Source organism: Muscardinus avellanarius (assembly GCF_963383645.1).
Source record: "Muscardinus avellanarius genome assembly, chromosome: 3".
Classification (NCBI taxonomy): domain Eukaryota; kingdom Metazoa; phylum Chordata; class Mammalia; order Rodentia; family Gliridae; genus Muscardinus; species Muscardinus avellanarius.
The window spans coordinates 44,458,481-44,478,387 of record NC_137788.1 but is presented as its reverse complement, the minus strand read 5'-3'; the positions used below and the strand labels follow the sequence as shown (position 1 = coordinate 44,478,387).

Here is a 19,907-nt window from a genome sequence, read left to right as displayed (position 1 = left end):
GTCATGAATTAGTTTGTTCAGTAAGAAGGAAAACAACATTCTTAAGTTTATAATGGATCTTAACATTACATAGTATACAAACAAGTAAAAGCCGATTTCTTGTTTAACTTGTTTTGCAGCTCAATAGATCATTACTGAAATGAGAGGGAGGGAATAAGGGACATGGCTGTTATTAAACCTTTTTTTTTTTTTTGGCCAATTCTCTAACCTCTGTATGACTGTCATTCAGATAAAAATGATACTTTTAGAGATGAAAAAAGAAAATCAGAGGTTATATAATTACTAATCATTCTATACTTACCCTGAACTTACGCACTAACCTGTATGGATCTCTGCTTTAAGGCTATAGTCTAGTTCCCAAGTAACAAAATCTATGATTTCTCACTCTTTGTTCAGCATATCACAATGCTCAAGCAGGTAGAAGCACTCTTTTATGGGAGGAATTGTGTTTAGAGTCCAAACCAAGAAATCTTAGGTGTATGTCAATATTAGTTCTGCCAGACTTCAGTTTGCTAATGTAAATCCCAATCTTTATACTCAAATATCCACAGAAAAGGACCAATATTCACTTTCTCAAAGGACTGTGGCTATGAAGATGTAGTGAACAAAGAGCTGAAGGAATTTCTTGCAAAAGGGAGCTAAGTAAAGTGCTAGAATTAAATACAGGGTAAATGCTTTGGGACTCTTCATTTTGAAGTAATAATTCCCAAGATAAGAGATGGAGGTTGAGAAGACAAGAGAGTTCTGACTTGTTTGAAACAAAATAATAAAACTAACTCTTTAAATCAATGTAGACATGAAATAACAGAAGCCATTACAGGCAGCTAGGGTAACAGAATTGAGAAATCTTATCCTCAAGGAGTATTTCATAGAAAGGCATGTTACGGAGCTTGTAAGATCAAGGTGGTAGTGGAGGAGGAAGTGGGGTCTTTGTCTATTAGCAAGATGGGGTGTATGGAATTCAAGTAGCAAAGAGGACTGGATTCATTCTATGAGAAATGTCAAGCTCAAAATCTGAAGCAGATTTCAAAGATTACCTGGTTTAATTCCCTATTCTTCAATCTGTATTGTTCCTGTCATTCTGTTTTATACATGCTATCTCAAATACCTGCATAAGTTATAAACAAAATAGTTTACCTCCTTTCCAATTTAACAGAAAATGGCCTGAAAGAAGTTCCTTTCTATGACCAAAATAGTGAAGTAACTTCCTAATGCCAAATAATTAATGAGTTCTTCTCTGGCTATCCAAGGATCTTTTAGCACTTTCCTCAAGGACTCAAGAAAGACTGTAATTAATGAGGCTAATCAGTATTATTAAGTGCCCAAGTTCCAAGTATTGTGATAGGCACTTCTCCATATGTCATGCTTATACAGAGATAAACCTTTTTATTATAAGAGAAATCTCATTTCGAAGCACGGGTTGTGAAATAAAAGACCCAAGGTCTACCACTGAAGGCTTCTGAAAGGTATTTTACTTCTTCGAACTTGTGTTCCTCCTGCATTAGGAAAGGTGGCTTTGAGGGTTAAAGATTAGATAATCAAGCACAGGACAGGGCTTGTAGCAGATCCTCAATAATTGGTAACTATTTTACCACCTCCCGAGGGGACTGGTAAGGTCTGGTGAAAGAACGTGGGAACGGAAGTTGAAATCTCCATTCACTAGCTGTATGTGACACTGTGCGGGTCAATCGTCAGGCGGTCATGGGGTTAAAGGATGGGCCAGGTAGTGTCTCAAAAAGGAGGCAGACTTGTAAACAAATACTGCCACCCCAAGGTGAAGAGCGCAGTAATCGGGTTCGGTCCCGAGGGCTCAGAGCGCGGGTGGAGGGTGCTGACCTCAGTTTCCCTCTCTGTAGACTGGAAGGATCAAACGAGATGACACCACCTAATCTGTCTAAGAGGCAAAGCTCATATTATTGTTGTGAATGATGAGGAGTAATGGGACAGGGCAGGGGGGTCCGCCCGCCTCCTGGGCCCGGACACGGGCGGCAGCAGCGCGGCCCGCTGGCCTCCGCGGGGGGCGTTGGTGCTGGGGACCGTCCCTCAGGTGCCGACCCCCAGCTGCGCCGCCGGCAACCGACAGGCCGAGCCAGCCGCCTCCGCCCCCACTCGCCGCGCCACGGCGGAAGTGGCAGCCCGGGCGGCCGGCGGGCGTCGCAAGAAGAGGGCGGGGGGAGACCGTGCGCAGCGGCCTATGGCCGTGGAATGGCGGGACCGCCGGGGGTCTCACCTGCAGCAGGGAGGGTCCTCCAACACCAGCACGCGGCAAGAGCAAGATGGCTGACTCGGCGGAGACAGAGAAAGACGGCGGTGGCGGCGGCGGGAGCGGGGACCACGTGACTCGCGGCCCCGCCCCTCCGTCCGGGCGGCCTATCCTGGCCGCGCTCAGCCCGACTACAGAGCCCAGCCTGCTCTGCGCGTCCCAACATTTCTATGGCGGCAGGTGCACGGGCCGCGCTGCATCCTGGGGCTTGCAGCCTCCCGAGCGTTCCATTGTGTCTGCGCTTCCAGTTTGTCGGAACCTAAGGGCGGCGAGTCTTTTTGTTAATGTGTCGAGTTTTGTTCGGATGGCTTTCGCTGTGCGTTAAGTACGCACAGGTGGACTCCTTTAAGAGCAAGGGCAAAAGACGGGAAAATTCTGACCTGTTTGTTATGTAGTACATGGTGAAAAACTGGGAAGAAATTCGTAAACACAACAAAAAACGAAAAAGCTTTACACCCTAAATGCGTACAGTGACTTATGCCCTACTTCCCTTGGTCCATCTAGTCCCTTTTGCAATAAGAGGCTCCAAGTCTGGTTTTCTCGGAGCTTGCATCAGTTAGTTGCATCATCCCTGAATTGAAGATTTGCGGTTGTAAGAAAAAATAAGGTCCAGCGAGAAAGTACGTGTCTGTAAGGAACGAGACGCTGCAAAGCGTCTGACCTGAGGACCCTAACAATGCAATCTAGTTGTCCAGTCTCTCTTATTTGCGGAAGGGGAAGGGAATTCGAGGCCAATGGGCGACCCGCCCCCTATTGAGAGAGGCTGACCTCATTGATCAATAATTTGCGTCTTGAATATTAAGTGCAGCGGTTCGTGTGGGGGAGGGCTCGCGGGCGTAATCAGCAACGGTCCTTCCGAACCTCTCCCCAGCCCCCACAGTCTCGGTCCTGCTCCGTCCCAGGGCCTGAGTCTCCAGGGCCTAGAGAAAGCAACAAGCTCCAGAGCGCCTCCCGCACCCTAGTACGTGATCTGCACCTTTAAACTCACTACATCCCAAACCAGACCCTGGAGGCACCACCCACATCCGTCTAACATCACTTCCTTCAGAGTTTAAAAAAAAAAATTCTGGGAACGCGAGGGATTGGGCTGAGCCGAGCTTGGGGAGCGTAGCGGAGCTTCTGCCAGGACTCGGGCCCGGTGTCCGCTCAGCCCCGTGTCCCCGCGCACCTGGCTTCATGGAGATGTGTCCTCGGCTCGGCGCCACCTGTTTGCTGGGCTTCATTTTCCTGTTCCTCGTCACCTCTTCAGATGGACACATTGGGCTTGGAAAGGGTCAGACCGCGTTCTTATCTTAATCTTTCCTGAGCTCTGGTCCCAGCTAGAGTACAACCCTCTGCTTGCCCTAGCACTGTTCCCCTCCGGTTGTTTTTCTTAGGCCACGCCAGATTTCTTCTTATCTTCTGCAACAGCTCTTAGGGAGTATGAAGATTTCTGGGGGTAGGGAATAGCCGGTCTGGGGAACGTTAAGATGGGGACGTTGTACTTGAGGTTTCTCTTAATTCTTGGGTTGGGGGGAAGAAATGGTCTTTAAGTTAGGAAAAGCATGTTTAAGACCCCAAGCACATTGCTAGGCTCTTGATAGATCCTCAGAATTGGTCACCAACCCTCTTGGAAGAAGTCGTGCCTTTGGGGACCTGTATATGCAGAGACTTTATCCCTGCATCTGAAGATTCCTCTCTTCTCTGAAGAGTTAGGTTACTGTCTCCTCCTTGCTTCTGGGAAACGGCGCCTGCATTCCAGGGAGTTGTCTAAAGGACGGCCTGGGGAGGGCGGGGGGGGGGGGGGGGGAGGACGGGTCTACTGCTAGAGGATCACAAACAGTTGTCTTTGGTGTGCTTTACTCAATCTGAGAACTGAATTTGGTTTGAGGAGTGAAAGATCAGTAGTTATGAATGGCAGTTAGGAGATATGACCTTCTGTTCTTTTTGGTTCTCTACATCTTTATCCTAAGCTTGAGCACTCAGGGTTTAATGTGGTTTTCAAAGTGGATTAGTTGTGGATAGATCCCAACTCACCTTGCATTTTATTAATTTTATTGATTTATGATTCAGCTGCAATCTTGGTATTTTTGTGTTCTCTTATTCTCCCTATATTTCCTTTGTGAGTAATTTGATTGAGTGGACAGTCAATGGCCCTGAATACAATCACTCCAGTAAATAATGTTTGATCACCTACCATATTTTTAGCACTGTCTCAGGCAGTAGGGACCTAGTGGCAATGAACTGGACAGAGAAGGTTCCTGCTCTAATGGAGTGTGTGTGTGTGTGTGTGTGTGTGTGTGTGTGTGTGTGAGAGAGAGAGAGAGAGAGAGAGATCATTAAAAAATTAATAAGACAGTTTCAGCTAGGGATATGAAACCAGGATAGAGTAGGAAGTAGAAAGCCAGGGGAGGATGAGGGAGCTGGCATTACCTGAGTTAGAAAGGTCAGGAAAAGGTTTTCTTTTCTTTTTTGGTGGTACTGGGGGTGGAACCCAGGGGCTTTTCTACCTCCGGGTTATACTCCCAGACCTATTTTATACTTTATTTGGAAACAGGGTCTAAGTTACTGAGAGCCTCACTCAGTAGCTGAGGCTGGCTTCAAACCTGTGCGATCCTCCTGTCTCAGCCTCCCAAGCACTGGGATTACAAGTGTGCGCCACCATGCCTGGCTCCAGGAAAAGGTTTTCTGAGAAGGTATCTTATGGGTTTTCATCTCAGTGATAAGCTGTGCAGTGAATCCTATTGGCCAAAATGGTTTATGCTGTACTGGGGATTTAACCCATGGATGTTCTACCTCTGAACTACACTCCCAGACCAAGTTTACTTTTTATATTGAAACAGGGTCTCACTAAGTTGCTTAGGATGTTTTTAAGTTGCTAAGCCTGGCCTGGAACCTGAGATCATCCTGTCTCAGCCTCCCAAGTACTAGGATTACAGGTTTGTCAGCTCCAGAATCTTTTTAACTCTGAAAATTCCATTGTAAAACAGGTTACTGTGTATTTAAGATAAAATTGTTAAGTACTGCTGGGCGTGGTGGCGCACGTGCTTGGGAGGCGGAGACAGGAGGACAGCTCAGGTTCAAAGACAGCTGCACTGGCTTAAGAGACCCTGTTTCCAAATAAAATATAAAATAGGTCTGGGAGTATAGCCTGGAGGTAGAAGGGTCCCATCCCCAGTACCACCAAAAAAAATTGTTAAGTTCTGAAAGAGACAATATAATGTTATAGTTTTGGGGATTTAGCCCTGAGATTGCACGTGCATATGTGTGTGTCACTTCCTCCCCTATTTTTTATTTATTTTGAAACGGTCTTCCCAAGTTGCAGAGGGCCTCACTAAGTAACTGAGGCTGGTTGTGAATCTGTGATCCTCCTGTCACAGCCTCCCAAGTACTGGTATTACGGGCATGCACCAAACCTGGCTTAGCTGTGTGTTCTGACACTAACCAGTTGAGATGCTTATGGGTTAGGAATTTGAGTGAGGGACAGTGGAGAAAGGCTTGTCTCTCTTCCATGATATTTGGGGCCTCAGCTGAGTTGGGTACTTCTCCATATGGTCTTTCTGCGTAGGATAGTGTGGGCTTTCTTACATGGCGGCTGGATGCCCAATGTGAGTGTCACAAGAGAGCAAGGTGATTTTTATGGTATTTTTATCATCTAGCTTTACAAGTCACCTGGAGTCACTTCCACTGGACTTTGTAGGGACAAGTTCAAGAGGAAGGTACAGCCAGGCGTGGTGGCACATGCTTGTAATCCTAGCATTTGGGAGGCTGAGACAGGAGGATCGTCGTTTGCAGACAGCCTCAGCTACTTAGTGAGGCCCGCTGCAACTCAGTGAGACCCTGTTTCAAAATAAAGAATAAAAAATGGGGCTGGGGGTGTAGCTCAGAGGTAGAATGCCCCTGGGTTCCATCCCCAGTACTGTTAAAAAAAAAAAAAAGGGGAAGGGACATTAATACCTACACCTGAAATGGGGAGTATGTTGAGGTCACATTTGATAGGTGTTATCTGTCATAGGGAACCAGGAACATTCCTCTCTTGTTCATGGTTGGGAATATTTGTTGAAAGAGAAATGAATGGTAAATATGATCATGTGTCCTTTTTCAGACAAGTAAGCAGGTGTGCTATCTGAGGGAATAGTTACTGAAAGGTTTTTTTGTTTTGTTTTTTTTTGTGGGTCTGGGGATGGAACCCAGGGGCATTCGACCTCCGAGCTACACCCCTGCCCTATTTTTGATTCTTTATTTTGAAACCGGGTCTCATTGAGTTGCAGAGGGCCTCACTAAGTAGCTGAGGCTGTCCGCGAACCGTGATCCTCCGGCCTCAGCCTCCCAAATGCTGGGATTACAAGCGTGCGCCACCACGCCCGGCTTACTGAAAGTTTTGATGAGAGAGCTTCCTTCCCATATGTTTAAGTAGCTCTGGGTCTTTCCGGAAGGTAGCGTAGTGGTTTGCAGAGGAGAGACTGAACAACCCCCACTGTTTTCGTTAAGAAGAGCAAGCACTGTGGTGTGGAGTGAGCACTCCGTAGGAATTAAGAGGCAGCTGTGGTTTTGATCCTGGCCAGCCCATTTAGCCCGCACTGGTATTCCCTGATGACCACTTACTAAATGTTAGTTTGGCTAGAAATGCTTCTTAAGGCCTTTTCAGTGTTAGTGTTCTAGAGTTCTAAAATAGTTTCATTGTTAAGGGCTAAAAATTTAGAATTTGTCACATATGGGAAGAAGTACAATGACCAACATTTACTGTACATATACTATCTTTCAAGTGCTGGCCTGTGCATTTTTCACATATTGACTCATTTCATCCTCTTTGTAACCCAAGAAGATGGGCCATATTTTTATCATCATCCCCATTTCACAGATGAAGAACCTAAAATGAGTTACTGGTGCCATACAGGTAGGAAATAGACTGGCTGGAATACAAATCCCAGAGCCCGTGTTCTTACCACTGCACCACTCTGGCCTCTCTGTGTGGGAGAAGGCTAGAAAGCCATCAGTGGAGGCAGTTCTTTTGCTTTCCTGCCTAAAACAGAAAAAAGATGACTTGGCCAACTCTAGAATAAAAATCCAACACTAACACTTATGAAGTGTTTACCTTCCACCCGGTGTCCTATTTACATTCTCAACACCCCTGTGGGATATGTGTTTTTGTGAACCATATTTTGCATTTGTGAAAACAGTAGTGGCTAAAATAGGTTTCCAAGTCAAGTCTATTGCAGGCGGACATTAATTAGCGACTATGTTATTCCACCTCTCAGCTCAGGTACAGTGTTCCCTGTTGCAGAGGGTTGGCTGCCAGCTCTGACATTTGACCTTCGGTTATTTAGGTTTCCTCTGCCGGGAGGGGTGGAAAACGTTTTTTGATGGATTTAGCCTTCACTCATTAAAACACTTTTTAGGAGAAAGAGCTTGTAAATTTTGGTGTAAGTGTTGGGTGGAAATGTTTGCTTTTCCTTTTTAGTAAATATGTTTTTGGGGAAGATCTGGTGTGGGAGACTTTGGCTTACTTTACAGAAGACTGGCATAAAGTAAGTGGCTATGCAGGTGACACTGGACTGTCTTCAGATGTTCCGTGCTGGCATGGGTGTGAGTGTGGGTTGTTCTGGAGAGTATATGATTTTAGTAGCAGAGTAAACACTGCACCTGTTTAAGTCTTTTTGAGCAGGACACAAAAGGAACAAAGATTTTTTTTCACATCTAAGATTTGTATTCTCATTCTGCTTTGGCAAAGATGTACTTCTTCATTTATTCATTCAATTTTGCTAGAGAGGCAGTAAGGTACAGTGAATGGTTGTAACTATAGACTCTGAATCCAACCCACATTCTAGTCCCAGCTCTTAATTATCTACTTACAGAGGATAATTAAGCTGGCTATTGGTATATGCCTGTAATCTTAATACTTGGGAGGCTGAGTCAGAAGGATCACAATTTCAAGGCCAGCCTTAGCAACCTAGCAAGACCCTCTTTCAAAATAAAATATAAGCGGGGCATGGTGGCACATGTTTGTAATCCCAGTACTTGGGAGACTGAAACAGGAGGATCACAGGTTTGCTGCTAGCCTTAGCAATTTATGAGGTCCTCTACAATGTAGAGACTCTGTTTCAAAATAAGGGATAAAATAGGGCTGGGGGTGTAGCTCAGAGGTGGAATGCCCCTGGGTTCAATCCCCAGTACCAAAAAAATTTTTAAAAAACAAAAAAGTATAAAATGGACTTGAGGTATAGCATAGAGGTAGAATGCCCCTGAGTTCAATCCCCAGTACCAAAAAGAAGGGAAGGGGGTAATTAGATTTGTACTTCATAAGATTAAATAAGTTAATATATGTAAAAGCATTAAGAAAGTATCTGAAGCTGGGCATGGTGGCACACGCTTGTAATGCCAGCATTTGGGAGGCTGAGACAGGAGGATCATGGTTCATGGACAGCCTCAGCTACTACTTAGTAAGGTCCTTTACAATTCAGTGAGACCCTGTTTCCAAATAAAGAATAAAAAATAGTGCTGGAGGGTGTCACTTGGAGGTACAATGCCCCTGGGTTGCATCTCCAGTACTGAAAAAAAAAAAAAAGGAAAATATCTGGTGCTTACTAAGTGTTTTTATAATTATTAGTCATTATTAATTTTCTTTTTTTGTGTGTGTGGTACCAGGGATTGAATCCAGAGGCATTATACCTCTGAGCTACACCCCCAGCCCTATTTTATTGTTTATTTTGAAACAGGGTCTCACTAAGTTGCAGAGAGCCTCACAAGTTGCTGAGGCTGGCCGTGAACCTGAAATCCTCCTGTCTCAGCTTCTCAAGTACTGGGATTATAAGCGTGTAGCACCACACCCACCTTAATTTTCTTATTATAATAATCATATAAACTAAGAATAAATGATGGTAGTAAAGCTGGGCGTGGTGGCGTATGCTTGTAATCCCAGCATTCGGGAGGCTGAGACTGGAGGATCACAGTTCGCGGACAACCTCAGCTACTACTTAGTGAGGCCCTCTGCAAGTTAGTGAGACCCTGTTTCAAAATAAAGAATAAATAATAGGGCAGGTGGTGTAGCTCAGAGGTCGAATGCCCCTGGGTTCTATCCCCAGACCCGCCCCCCCCCAAAAAAAAATGATGGTGGTAGTATTACTATTGTGAAAGCTTCTAATGTACTTTTCTTTTTTTTGTGTGTGGTACTGGGGAAGGTATCCTTCTACCTCCGGGCTACACTCCCAGACCTATTTTTATATTTTTTATTTGGAAACAGGGTTTCTTAAGCCAGCAAGGCAGGCTTTGAACCTGTGCAATCCTCCTGTCTCCACCTCCCAAGCGTGGGGATTATAAGCGTGCGCCACCACACCCGACTCTAATGTACTTTTTTTTTTTTTTTTTTTTTTTTTGGTGGTACTGGGGGTTCCTGGAAGCCCTTCTACCTCTAGGCTACACTCCCAGACCTATTTTATATTTTTGAAACAGGGTCTCTTATCCTCCTGTCTCCGCCTCCCAAGAGCGGGGATTACAAGCGTGTGCCACCATGCCCGGCTCTAATGTACTTTTTAATACAAATTCTTTAATACAGGCAGTGTACTGACTTACTCTTAGGGATATTGCTATAGATCAGCTTGGGAGGTGTTGGGATACTGGGAAAGTATGCTAATTAGGAATCAGGAGACCTAATTTTTTTGTGTGTGTGTGTGATAGTGGAAATGGAAGCCAGGGGCTTTCTACCCCCATGCTACACTCTCAGACCTATTTTATATTTTATTTGGAAACAAGGTCTCACTAAGTTCCTCAGAGCCTCATTAATTAGCTGAGGCTGGCTTCGAACCTGTCCAGTCCTCAGCTTTCCAAGTGCTGGGATTACAAGCGTGTGCCACCATGCCTGGCTAGAAGAACTAAATGTTGGTTGTGGTTACCTTGGATTATTGGATGACGTCTGCCCTTGATTAGGCCTCAGTAAAAAGAGAGGATTGGGGCAACTGATCTCTAGGATTGTGACTTTGTAATTGTGTGTGTGTGTGTGTTACTGGGGATTGAACCCAGAGGCATTCTACCTCTGAGCTATACCCCCCAGCCCAATTTTATCTTTGAAAACAGGGTCTCATTAAGTTTCAGAGGGCCTCACTAAGTTTCTGAGGCTGGCTTTAAACCTGCAATCCTGGTTTCAGCCTCCCAAGTACTGGGATTACAAATGTGGACCACCATGCCCAACTGACTATTTAAATTTAAGCTTATTAAAGTTAAGCAAATGAAGAACGGAGGTCCTCAGTTGAATTAACCACATTGCATGTGCTCAGTAGCCACATTACAGTATCACACAGAATAGTTTAAAATTGCTGTAAAAATACCCTATGTCCCACCTATTGGTATCACTCTTCCCTCCATGAACCCTTGGAGGGTGCCCAGCTACACAGCCTGTAAAAAGCATTCTTTTTACTGTCTATATAATTTTGATTTTTCTAAAATGTAATATAATTGGATATAAGAACACATGTGTCCTTTTCATATCAGTGTGTTTCACTTAGCAATATATATTTAAGTCCTACTTTATTTTTTATTTGGAAACAGGGTCTTTCTAAGTTGCTGAGGCTGGGCCTTGAACCTGGGATCCTTCTGCTTCAGCCTCCCAAGTACTGGGATTACAGGTGAGCACCACCATGCCTGGCTCATTGTATTTTTAATTTCTGCAAGTTCAATTAGGTGCCTTTACAGCTGTGTCTATTTTTTATATTGCTCTCCAGTACTGTGAGTCCCTGTTTTATTTCTTTAGACATTTCATACATATTTTTTGCATTCTGTGGCCAATAATCCTCATATCTGAAGTCCTCAGGGCTCTGATTCTTGCCTCTGCTCTTATTTGTGATGTCTTGTTTTCTTACATTTTTGGTCATCTAGAGTTTTGAGTTCATTATGGCTATGTATTGGTGATGATGCTGGAGACCTAAAAAAGGGAATGCTGCCCTCTAGCAAGTTTTGGCATGTGATTCATTTAGAAACCACAGGGTGGCCGGGCGTGGTGGCGCACGCTTGTAATCCCCGTGCTTGGGAGGCAGAGACAGGAGGATCGCGCAGGTTCGAAGCCAGCCGCGCGCACTGGCTTAGGAGACCCTGTTTCCAAATAAAAAAAATGTAAAAATAGGTCTGGGAGTGTAGCCCGGAGGTAGAAGGGCTTCCAGGAACCCCAGTACCACCAAAAAAAAAAAAAGAAAAAGAAAAAGAAAAAAAGAAACCACAGGGTGCTGGAATCACTCTGGTCTTTCTGTTTGAGGACTGGGTCACTTCCGAGTCTCAGGTTCATCTCCATTTTGCCACGTCTTAGTGAAAGTTTGCTTTCGAGTTGGCCTTCCTTTTTGCCTGTTGCTCATGGTCCTCACCTGATTTTAGCTGTGTTTGTGGAAGGATTTTTGTTGTTACAGTGAGTCCATTCTAAAGCCTGTCTTACGCAGGGTTTCATTGTTTTGTAGGTGGATGTTCCTTCAGGCTGTGTGGTTGGGCACCCCACAACTGCAGGTGGAATGACAGTGATCACCTTAGGCACCTTCCAGTTCTGGGCATCCTCCCAATTTCATTCTCAGTCATTCACACTTTAGGATCAAACTGTGGGCCTTAGGCAACTGACACATTTTCTTTTGGCCAGCAGCCCATGCTGTTTAGAATGAAAAGTGATGATAGTATGGTTGTATGGCTACTGCCTCCATGTGCTGGTCTGGGGAGCTTTTATTCTCCTGTGGTATAGCACTGATGAAAATTAGTTTTGAATTTGTTTCTGGGAAAGAAAGGTCTGGAAGATGGATATAGTAACTGAAAAGGCAGAAAATTGAAGATTAAATCCCAGCTTGGTCATTTAGCAGCAATGTGGCCTGGGATGGCTGATGTGACTCCTCTGAGCCTGAGAAGTCTCAATTGAAAAGCTAAAGCTACCATTTATGAGTTGTTTACAATATGCTAAACATAGATTTTCATATATATATTTCATATATATTTTCATATATTTATTTCATATTCCATAATAATCTTATGAGATATAGCTATTACACCTTTTTTCAGTGCTGGGGATTGAACCCAGCATTTTGCACATGCTAGGCAAGTGCTCTACCACTCAGTTATTTCCCCAAGCCTTTATGTCTATTGTTATTATTATGATTACTATTATTGGTACTGGGGATTGAAGCCAAGGGCATTCTACTTCACAGCTATACCCCCAGCCTTGAAACAGGATCTCATTAAGTTGTAGAGGCTGGCTTTGAACCTGTGATCTTCTTTTCTCAGCTTCTCAAGTACTAAATTTACAGGCATGTGCTATCATGCACAACCCTTATGTCTATTTTAATGAAAAAACCTGAAATGTAGAAAGATGAAAGTAGGTCATTTTTAACCAGGCATGGTGGCACATGCCTATAATCCCAGGACTTGAAAGGCCGAAACAGGAAGATCAAAAGTTTGAGGACAGCCCCAGCAACTTAGTAAGGTCCTTCCGCAACAAGGGCTGGGGTGTAGCTCAAAATAGAATGTCTCTGAGTTCAACTTCTAGTACCACAAAAAATAGGAAGAAAGAAAGTTATCATTAAAGGTCCTCTCTCTCTCTCTCTCTCTCTCTATATATATATATATATATATATATGTATGTATGTGTATGTATGGGTGTGTGTGTGTGTGGTGCTGAGGATGAAACCCAGTGGCATTCTAACTCTGAGCTACACCCCTAGCCTTGTTTTGTGTTTTATTTTTGTTTTATTTTATTTTATCTTATTTTTTTTGCGGGTCTGGGGATGGAACCCAGGGGTATTCGACCTCCAAGCTATACCCTCTGCCCTATTTTTTTAATTCTTTATTTTGAAACCGGGTCTCACTGAGTTGCAGAGGGTCTCACTAAGTAGCTGAGGCTGTCTGCAAACCACGATCCTCCAGTCTCAGCTTCCCAAATGCTGGGATTACAAGTGTGTGCCACCACGCCTGGCTGTGTTTTAATTTTGAAACAGGTTCTCCTAAATTTCAGAGGGCCTCACTAAGTTGCTGAGGCTGGCTGCGAACCTGCAGTCCTCCTGTCTTAGCCTCCCAAGTTCAGGCCAAATTTAAATCAGTTAGCACATGTAGCATGCTGGACACAAATAAGGTGGTTAATAAGTAGCATCTATAAATAAATGAACTGCTGGGCGTGGTGATGCATGCTTGTAATCCCAGCATTTGGGAGGCTGAGACCAGAGGATTGCTGTTCGCAAACAGCCTCAGCTACTTAGTGAGGCCTCCTCAATTTAGTAAGACCCTATTTCAAAATAAAGAATAAAAAATAGGGCTGGAGTAGTAGCTCGGAGGTCGAATGCCCCTGGGTTCCATCCCCAGACCTGCAAAAATAAAATAAAATAAATGAACAGCCGGGTGTGGTGGCACATGCTTATAATCCCAGTACTTGGGAGGTAGAGACAGGAGGATCGCTGGTTCACCACCAGCCTCAGCTACTTAGTGAGGTCTCTGCAACTTAGTTAGACCCTGTTTCCAAATTAAGAATAAAAACTAGAGCTGGGGGTGTACCTCAGAGGTAAAATGCCCCTGGGTTCAAACCCAGTCCTGCAAAAAAAAAAAAAAAAAAAAAAAAACAATAAAAATAAATGAACAGCAGCTAGCATTATTATCATTGCCAGCACATTCTAGGTATAAAATCAATTATTTTATGTGATTTAGCCTTTACATAAGACACATTTTCACAGTAGCGATTCTAGAGAGCACTTAACTATAGCCGTGTGAGCCACTCAATGTCAGGGGCCAGGGAAACAGGAATGGGACAGATCCAGTCCCAGCACTTAGGGGCTGACCCTGGGAGTGACAGTTCAGCCTTGGAGGTGCAGCAGTGGGGAAAGAATAGGCTGGTTTTGGAGTCAGGGAAGATTTATCTATCAAAAGAAACACTCTCTAGGTTTAGACCTGTAGACTGATGGAGGCCAGGGTGGGGAGGAAAGGCAGAAGTAGTGTGCTTATGAGCACCTGGCCAGGAGAGTGCGTGCTCTCTCGGCATACCCACCTCCTTGTGTGCAGTTTTAGAAAAAGTGGGGAAAGAGTGGCTGGGGGGAGAAGGGGAGGTGTCATATTCTCTTTCTCTCTTTCTCTCTCTCTCTCTCTCTCTCTCTCTCTCTCTCTCTCTCTCTGGTACTGGGATTGAACCCAGGGGCATTCTACCTCTGAGGTATACCGCCAGCCCGTTTTATTTTTTTTGTTTTGAAACAGGGTCTTGCTTGGATAGAATGTTCCAAGGTTCAATCCCTGGCAGAAAGATAGACTTTGGGTGAATTATGGGAATAAGAATAATAATTTAAAATATATTATCTCATTTAATCCTTACACTAACACTCAGAGATAGGTATGATTTTACAGATGTCGAGAATGGGATTTGGAGAGCTAATTTCACTCACAAAATTCACACAATGGGGAGTTGAGTCCCACGTCTTTCTGACTCTGAAGCTGCATTTCAACTAGTATGATTTATTATGGCCTGACTTATGTTTATTGTGTGGAAAATGCATTTCTTCTTATAGTGTTATTGGCACATTCTATGATAGTTTTCAGAACATTTCACTTTGTTATTTAATTCAATTTCTTTAAAAGCTATGAATCAGACCCGGGCATGGTGGCATACATTTGTAATCCCAGCATTTGGGAGTCAGAGACCGGAGAATTGAGGTTTATGAACAGCCTCAGCTACTTAGCAAGGCCCTACACAACTTAGTGAGACCCTGTTTCAAAATAAAGAATAAGAAATAGGGCTGCAGGTATAGCTCGGAGGTAGAATTCCCCTGGTTTCCATCCTCAGTACAAAAAAAAAAAAAAAAAAAGAAAGAAAGAAAGAAAGAAAGAAAGAAAGAAAGAAAAAGAAAAAGAAAAAAGACTAAAAACTAGGGCTGGGGGTGTAGCTCAGAGGTACAATGACCCTGGGTTCCATCCCCAGTACTGGGGGGGAAAAAAAAAGCTATGAATCAGGTGTTATTATCTCCATATTACAGGTATGGAAATTAAGCCTTATGGGACTTATGGTCCCTTATGGTATGGGACTGTCCATGGTTCCATGTGCCTAGAAACTAGTAGACCTGGGTCTTAACAAAGAAAAAACTTTTGGGGGGCGTATTTTATGAGCATGCCACATTTTTTCTTGTGTTTGTGTCCTTTGTTGTGTGAATGTTCATAAGATTTTTTTCTTTCCAGGTTTTGGGGATCATATTCACTGGAGGACACTGGAAGATGGGAAGAAAGAAGCAGCTGCCAGGTACAGAACATGGTTTTAGGTCATTTATGGTGGTAAAACTCCTTCTAGCCATCAACTTAGCATTAATATCAGGTGCAGGGCTATGCATGATAACAACACTAATGCTAGCTAACATTTCCTACTTACGTACTGTGTACAAGGTACTAAAATCTATGAATTAACTCATTTAATTCTCACACCCTATATAGACTCTATATGAGGGGTGCTATTGTTACCTTCTTTTTAGAGATAAGAAAATGAAGGCACAGAGCTATTAAGTAATTTGTCTAAAATCACACAGCTAGTAAGTAACAGAGCCAGGCTTCAGAGCCTGACTCTTGACCAGTGTACCATACTGTCTACCATGCAAACAGTCTCATGTCCCAAGTAGGTTTATTTTATGCATAGACAACTTAGGGTATAAGGAAGAGGAAAAGGCAGGGCAGGCATTGATTTATTTACTATACCTATGAAATAACTTATTATTTTATTTTATTTTATTTTTTGGTGGTACTTGGGGGTGGAACCCAGGGGCCTTCTACCTCCAGGCTATACTCCCAGACCTATTTTATACTTTATTTGGAAACAGGGTCTCACTAAATTTCTGAGATCCTCACTAAGTAGCTGAGGCTGGCTTCGAACCCGTGAGATCCTCCTGTCTCCGCCTCCCAAGCGCGGGGATTACAAGCATGCGCCACCACGCCCGGCATAACTTATCATTTTAAAGAAAAGAAAATCAAAACACAGAAAATAAAATAACTTGCCAGTAAACCACTAGTAACTGGCACAGTCAAGACTTGTATTTTCTCTACTATACCATACTGGAGAGATACAAGCTACTCCATTCCCATATATGTGTTCCTATGTTATACACACACATACCTGCACTTCTATATCTATCAAACTATGGTGCTTGCTGTTTCTAGAACAGATCCTACCTTTCATGGCTCTGGGTCTCAAACTCTTTGTAGTAGAATCGCCAGATTTAGCAAATAAAAATAAAGGATGCTTAGTAAATTTTAGATAAACAACAAATAATATTTAATATGTTTGTAATTTGGGGACATACTCATGCAACCTTAAGTTTCTTAGTGGGGCATGGTGGCCCATGCTTGTAATCCCAGTACTTGGGAGGCTGAGACAGGAGGATCCCAGATTCAAAGTCAGCCTTGGCAATGTAAGGAGGTTCTCAGAAACCTAATGAGACCTGTTTCCAAATAAAGAAATAAAATCAGAGGGGGGTGCATACCTTGGAGGTAGAATGCCTCTAGGTTCAATTCCCATTATAAAAAAAAAGTTATTTTGTTTGCCAGTTATGATGATATATGCCTATAGTCCCAGTACTTGGGAGATTGAGATGGGAGGGTCGCAGGTTCCAAGCCAGCCTCGGCAAAAAGGACCTCTGCAACTTTGTGAGAACTTGTTTTAAAATAAAATAAAATAAGGTTAGGGGTGTAGTTCAGAGGTAGAATGCTTCTGGGTTCAACCTTCAGTACCAAAAATAAAAAAATTCTCGTTATGTATCTGAAATTCCAATTTAGTTGAGCATCTTGTATTTTATCTGGTAACCCAACCTAAGAGAAAAATTCCTATTAGTCTTTCAAGTTCAAAATCAAGTGATGAGAGCTGGGCATGGTAGCACACGCTTGTAATCCCAGTATTCAGGAGGCTGAGACGGGAGGATCGCAGTTGGCGGACAGCCTCAGCTACTTAGTGAGACCCTCCGCAACTTAGTGAGACCCTGTTTCAAAATAAAAAATAAAAAAAAATAGGGCAGGGGGTGTAGCTAGGAGGTCAAATGCCTCTGGGTTCCATCCCCTGACGCGCAAAAAAAAAAAAAAAAAAAAAAAAAAAAAGTATATCTATAGTCTTCAATGATTTCTCTGGCCATTTTTTCTCTTCGTTTATAACCTAACGTATATCTACCCATTATAGCATGTATTACTTTAAGTGTAGGTACTTGATTCTTCCCATTTAGACTCTTGATTTCCTGTGGAGGAACTGTTTTATGTTACTTCTGAATCTCCAACCATGGAGATGTTGAGTGATTGAAATGGTTACTGAGTATTTGCTGATCATCACCAGGCGTTAGACTAGGTGTGAAGAAAACAAATGTCAATTGCTTTCTCTATGCTAAAATATGGTGCTGATAGATTTGCAGTATTTAATGCTCACTAAATTCTAATTAATAAATAGATGAGGTAGCAGGGCGTGGTGGCGCACGCTTGTAATCCCAGCATTTGGGAGGCTGAGACCGGAGGATCGTGGTTCGCGGACAGCCTCAGCTACTTAGTGAGGCCCTCTGCAACTCAGTGAGACCCTGTTTCAAAATAAAGAATAAACGCCGGGCGTGGTGGCGCACGCTTGTAATCCCCGCGCTTGGGAGGCAGAGACAGGAGTATCGCGCAGGTTCGAAACCAGCCGCGCACACTGGTTTAGGAGACCCTGTTTCCAAATAAAATGTAAAAAAATAGGTCTGGGAGTGTAGCCCGGAGGTAGAAGGGCTTCCAGGAATCCCAGTACCACCAAAAAAAACAAACAAAATAAAGAATAAAAAATAGGACAGGGAGTGTAGCTCGGAGGTTGAGTGTCCCTGGGTTCCAACCCCAGACCCGCAAAAAAAAAAAAAAAAAAAAAAGATGATCATAGTCTTTGATCACAGAGGGACCACATTCTCTTGACGACTATAGCATTTATCATAAATAACTAAGCCATTCTAGTGTCTGCTTCTTTCTGTGAAACCTGGGCCAAGTTGATGTAGAGCTGTTGCCATGGGAACATAAGGTCATGTGAGAGTCTGCGCTAGCAGGAAGTGCAGCTTGCACTTCCGGTTTAGGCCGTAGACGCTGGCAACCCGGAAGTTGGCGGAGCGCGGCGGCACATGGCCGCTCCCAGGGAGGATGCCGCTCGTGGTGTTTTGCGGACTGCCGTACAGCGGCAAGAGCCGGCGTGCGGAGGAGCTGCGCGGGGCGCTGGCGGCGGAGGGCCGGGCGGTGTACGTGGTGGATGACGCTTCGGTGCTGGGCGCGGAGGACCCGGCGGTGTACGGCGACTCTGCCCGGGAGAAGGCGCTGCGGGGAGCCTTGCGAGCCTCTGTGGAGCGGCGCCTGCGTCGCCAGGACGTGGTCATCCTGGACTCCCTTAACTACATCAAGGGCTTCCGCTACGAGCTCTACTGCTTAGCGCGGGCGGCGCGCACGACGCTCTGTCTGGTGTACTGTGTAAGGCCCAGCGGTGCGAGCCCAGGACCGCAGGTGCCAGGCGCGGCGGAGAACCGGAGCCGCAACGTCAGTGCGAGTTGGAGGCCGCGCGCTGAGGAGGGCGGAGACCCTGAGGTGGCGAGCACCAGCGACCTCAGGGGACCTCCTGCCGCGGGGTCTGTAGTAAATGGGAGAGACCAGGCCGAAGAACCTAGGGAACGGGAGCCAGAGGAACACGGGGCATCAGATAGAGTGACTCCAGAATCCGAGACATCTGCGGAGCGTGTGTGCAGTGCCTTTTACCCTCCCGAACTTCTGGAGGCCCTATCGCTGCGCTTTGAGGCTCCTGACTCTAGGAACCGCTGGGATCGGCCTCTCTTCACCGTCGTGGGCTTAGAGGAGGCATTACCTCTGGCGGAGATTCGTGCAGCTTTGTTTGAGAACCGAGCTCCTCCACCCCATCAGTCTACACAATCCCAGCCCATAGCCTCAGGCAGTTTTCTGCACCAGTTGGACCAGGTTACAAGCCAAGTATTGGCGGGACTGATGGAAGCCCAGAAGAGTGCTGTCCCTGGGGATTTGCTAACACTTCCTGGCACCACAGAGCACCTTCGGTTTACCAGGCCCTTGACCTTGGCAGAACTGAGTCGGCTCCGTCGCCAGTTTATTTCTTATACTAAAATGCATCCCAACAATGAGAACCTGCCTCAACTGGCCAATATGTTTCTTCAGTATCTGAGCCAGAGCTTGCACTAGTAAGAGGAGTGGGAGAAGCCATGGTTCCCTTTGTAACTTCCACTGCAGTTTAATTCTCTGGGAAGAATTGTCTAGTGTGCAAAGCATATTGATATAGTACTAGAGCTGCTGGGTTTGACTGATTCACTCAAACTTCCCGACTGCCTCTTTGCAGAAACTAGGGAGAACAAGAAACTAGCTGGGAGGATGCTGGCAAAATTTATAAGAGGAGAGAGTTCAAGTGAACAGAAGTTGCTTAGATCGGATTCTACTCGGGAAATCACTCAACATTGATTTTCCCCATCTGAATTGTGGGTGAGCAGATTGGATGGATGAGAACTGTTTTAAAACAACTGTGAACATTAACCGAAGATGACAGGATTCTGTATCTGCACCGGCCTTTCTTTGAAACCACAAACTCTTTTTGAGAGTTTCTTTTTGCTAGTTTCTATTCTGGGCTTGGGTTCACAGATAAATCCGTTTTTTTTTTTTTTTTTTTTTTATCCTTGGGAAGCTTTTAATTTTG

General features: G+C 44.5%; 2 protein-coding genes across 2 annotated transcripts in view; both read left to right on the top strand.

Moving 5' to 3' along the window:
• Positions 1-3,439: 3,439 nt before the first annotated feature.
• Positions 3,440-19,907, top strand: part of TXNDC12 (thioredoxin domain containing 12) — a gene marked incomplete at both ends in the record, with an annotated part of 31,891 nt that continues 15,423 nt past the window's right edge. The window contains 2 exons of the mRNA XM_080690499.1: positions 3,440-3,536; positions 15,407-15,467. Of these exons, the coding sequence (XP_080546625.1) occupies positions 3,440-3,536; positions 15,407-15,467 (158 nt within the window). The remainder of the gene's footprint in view (positions 3,537-15,406; positions 15,468-19,907) is intronic.
• KTI12 (KTI12 chromatin associated homolog) lies at positions 18,257-19,402 on the top strand (the record flags this gene model as incomplete). Its single annotated transcript, XM_080693485.1, has 1 exon — positions 18,257-19,402. The coding sequence occupies exon 1, from the start codon at positions 18,347-18,349 to the stop codon at positions 19,400-19,402; it is 1,056 nt and encodes a 351-aa protein (XP_080549611.1). The 5' UTR covers positions 18,257-18,346.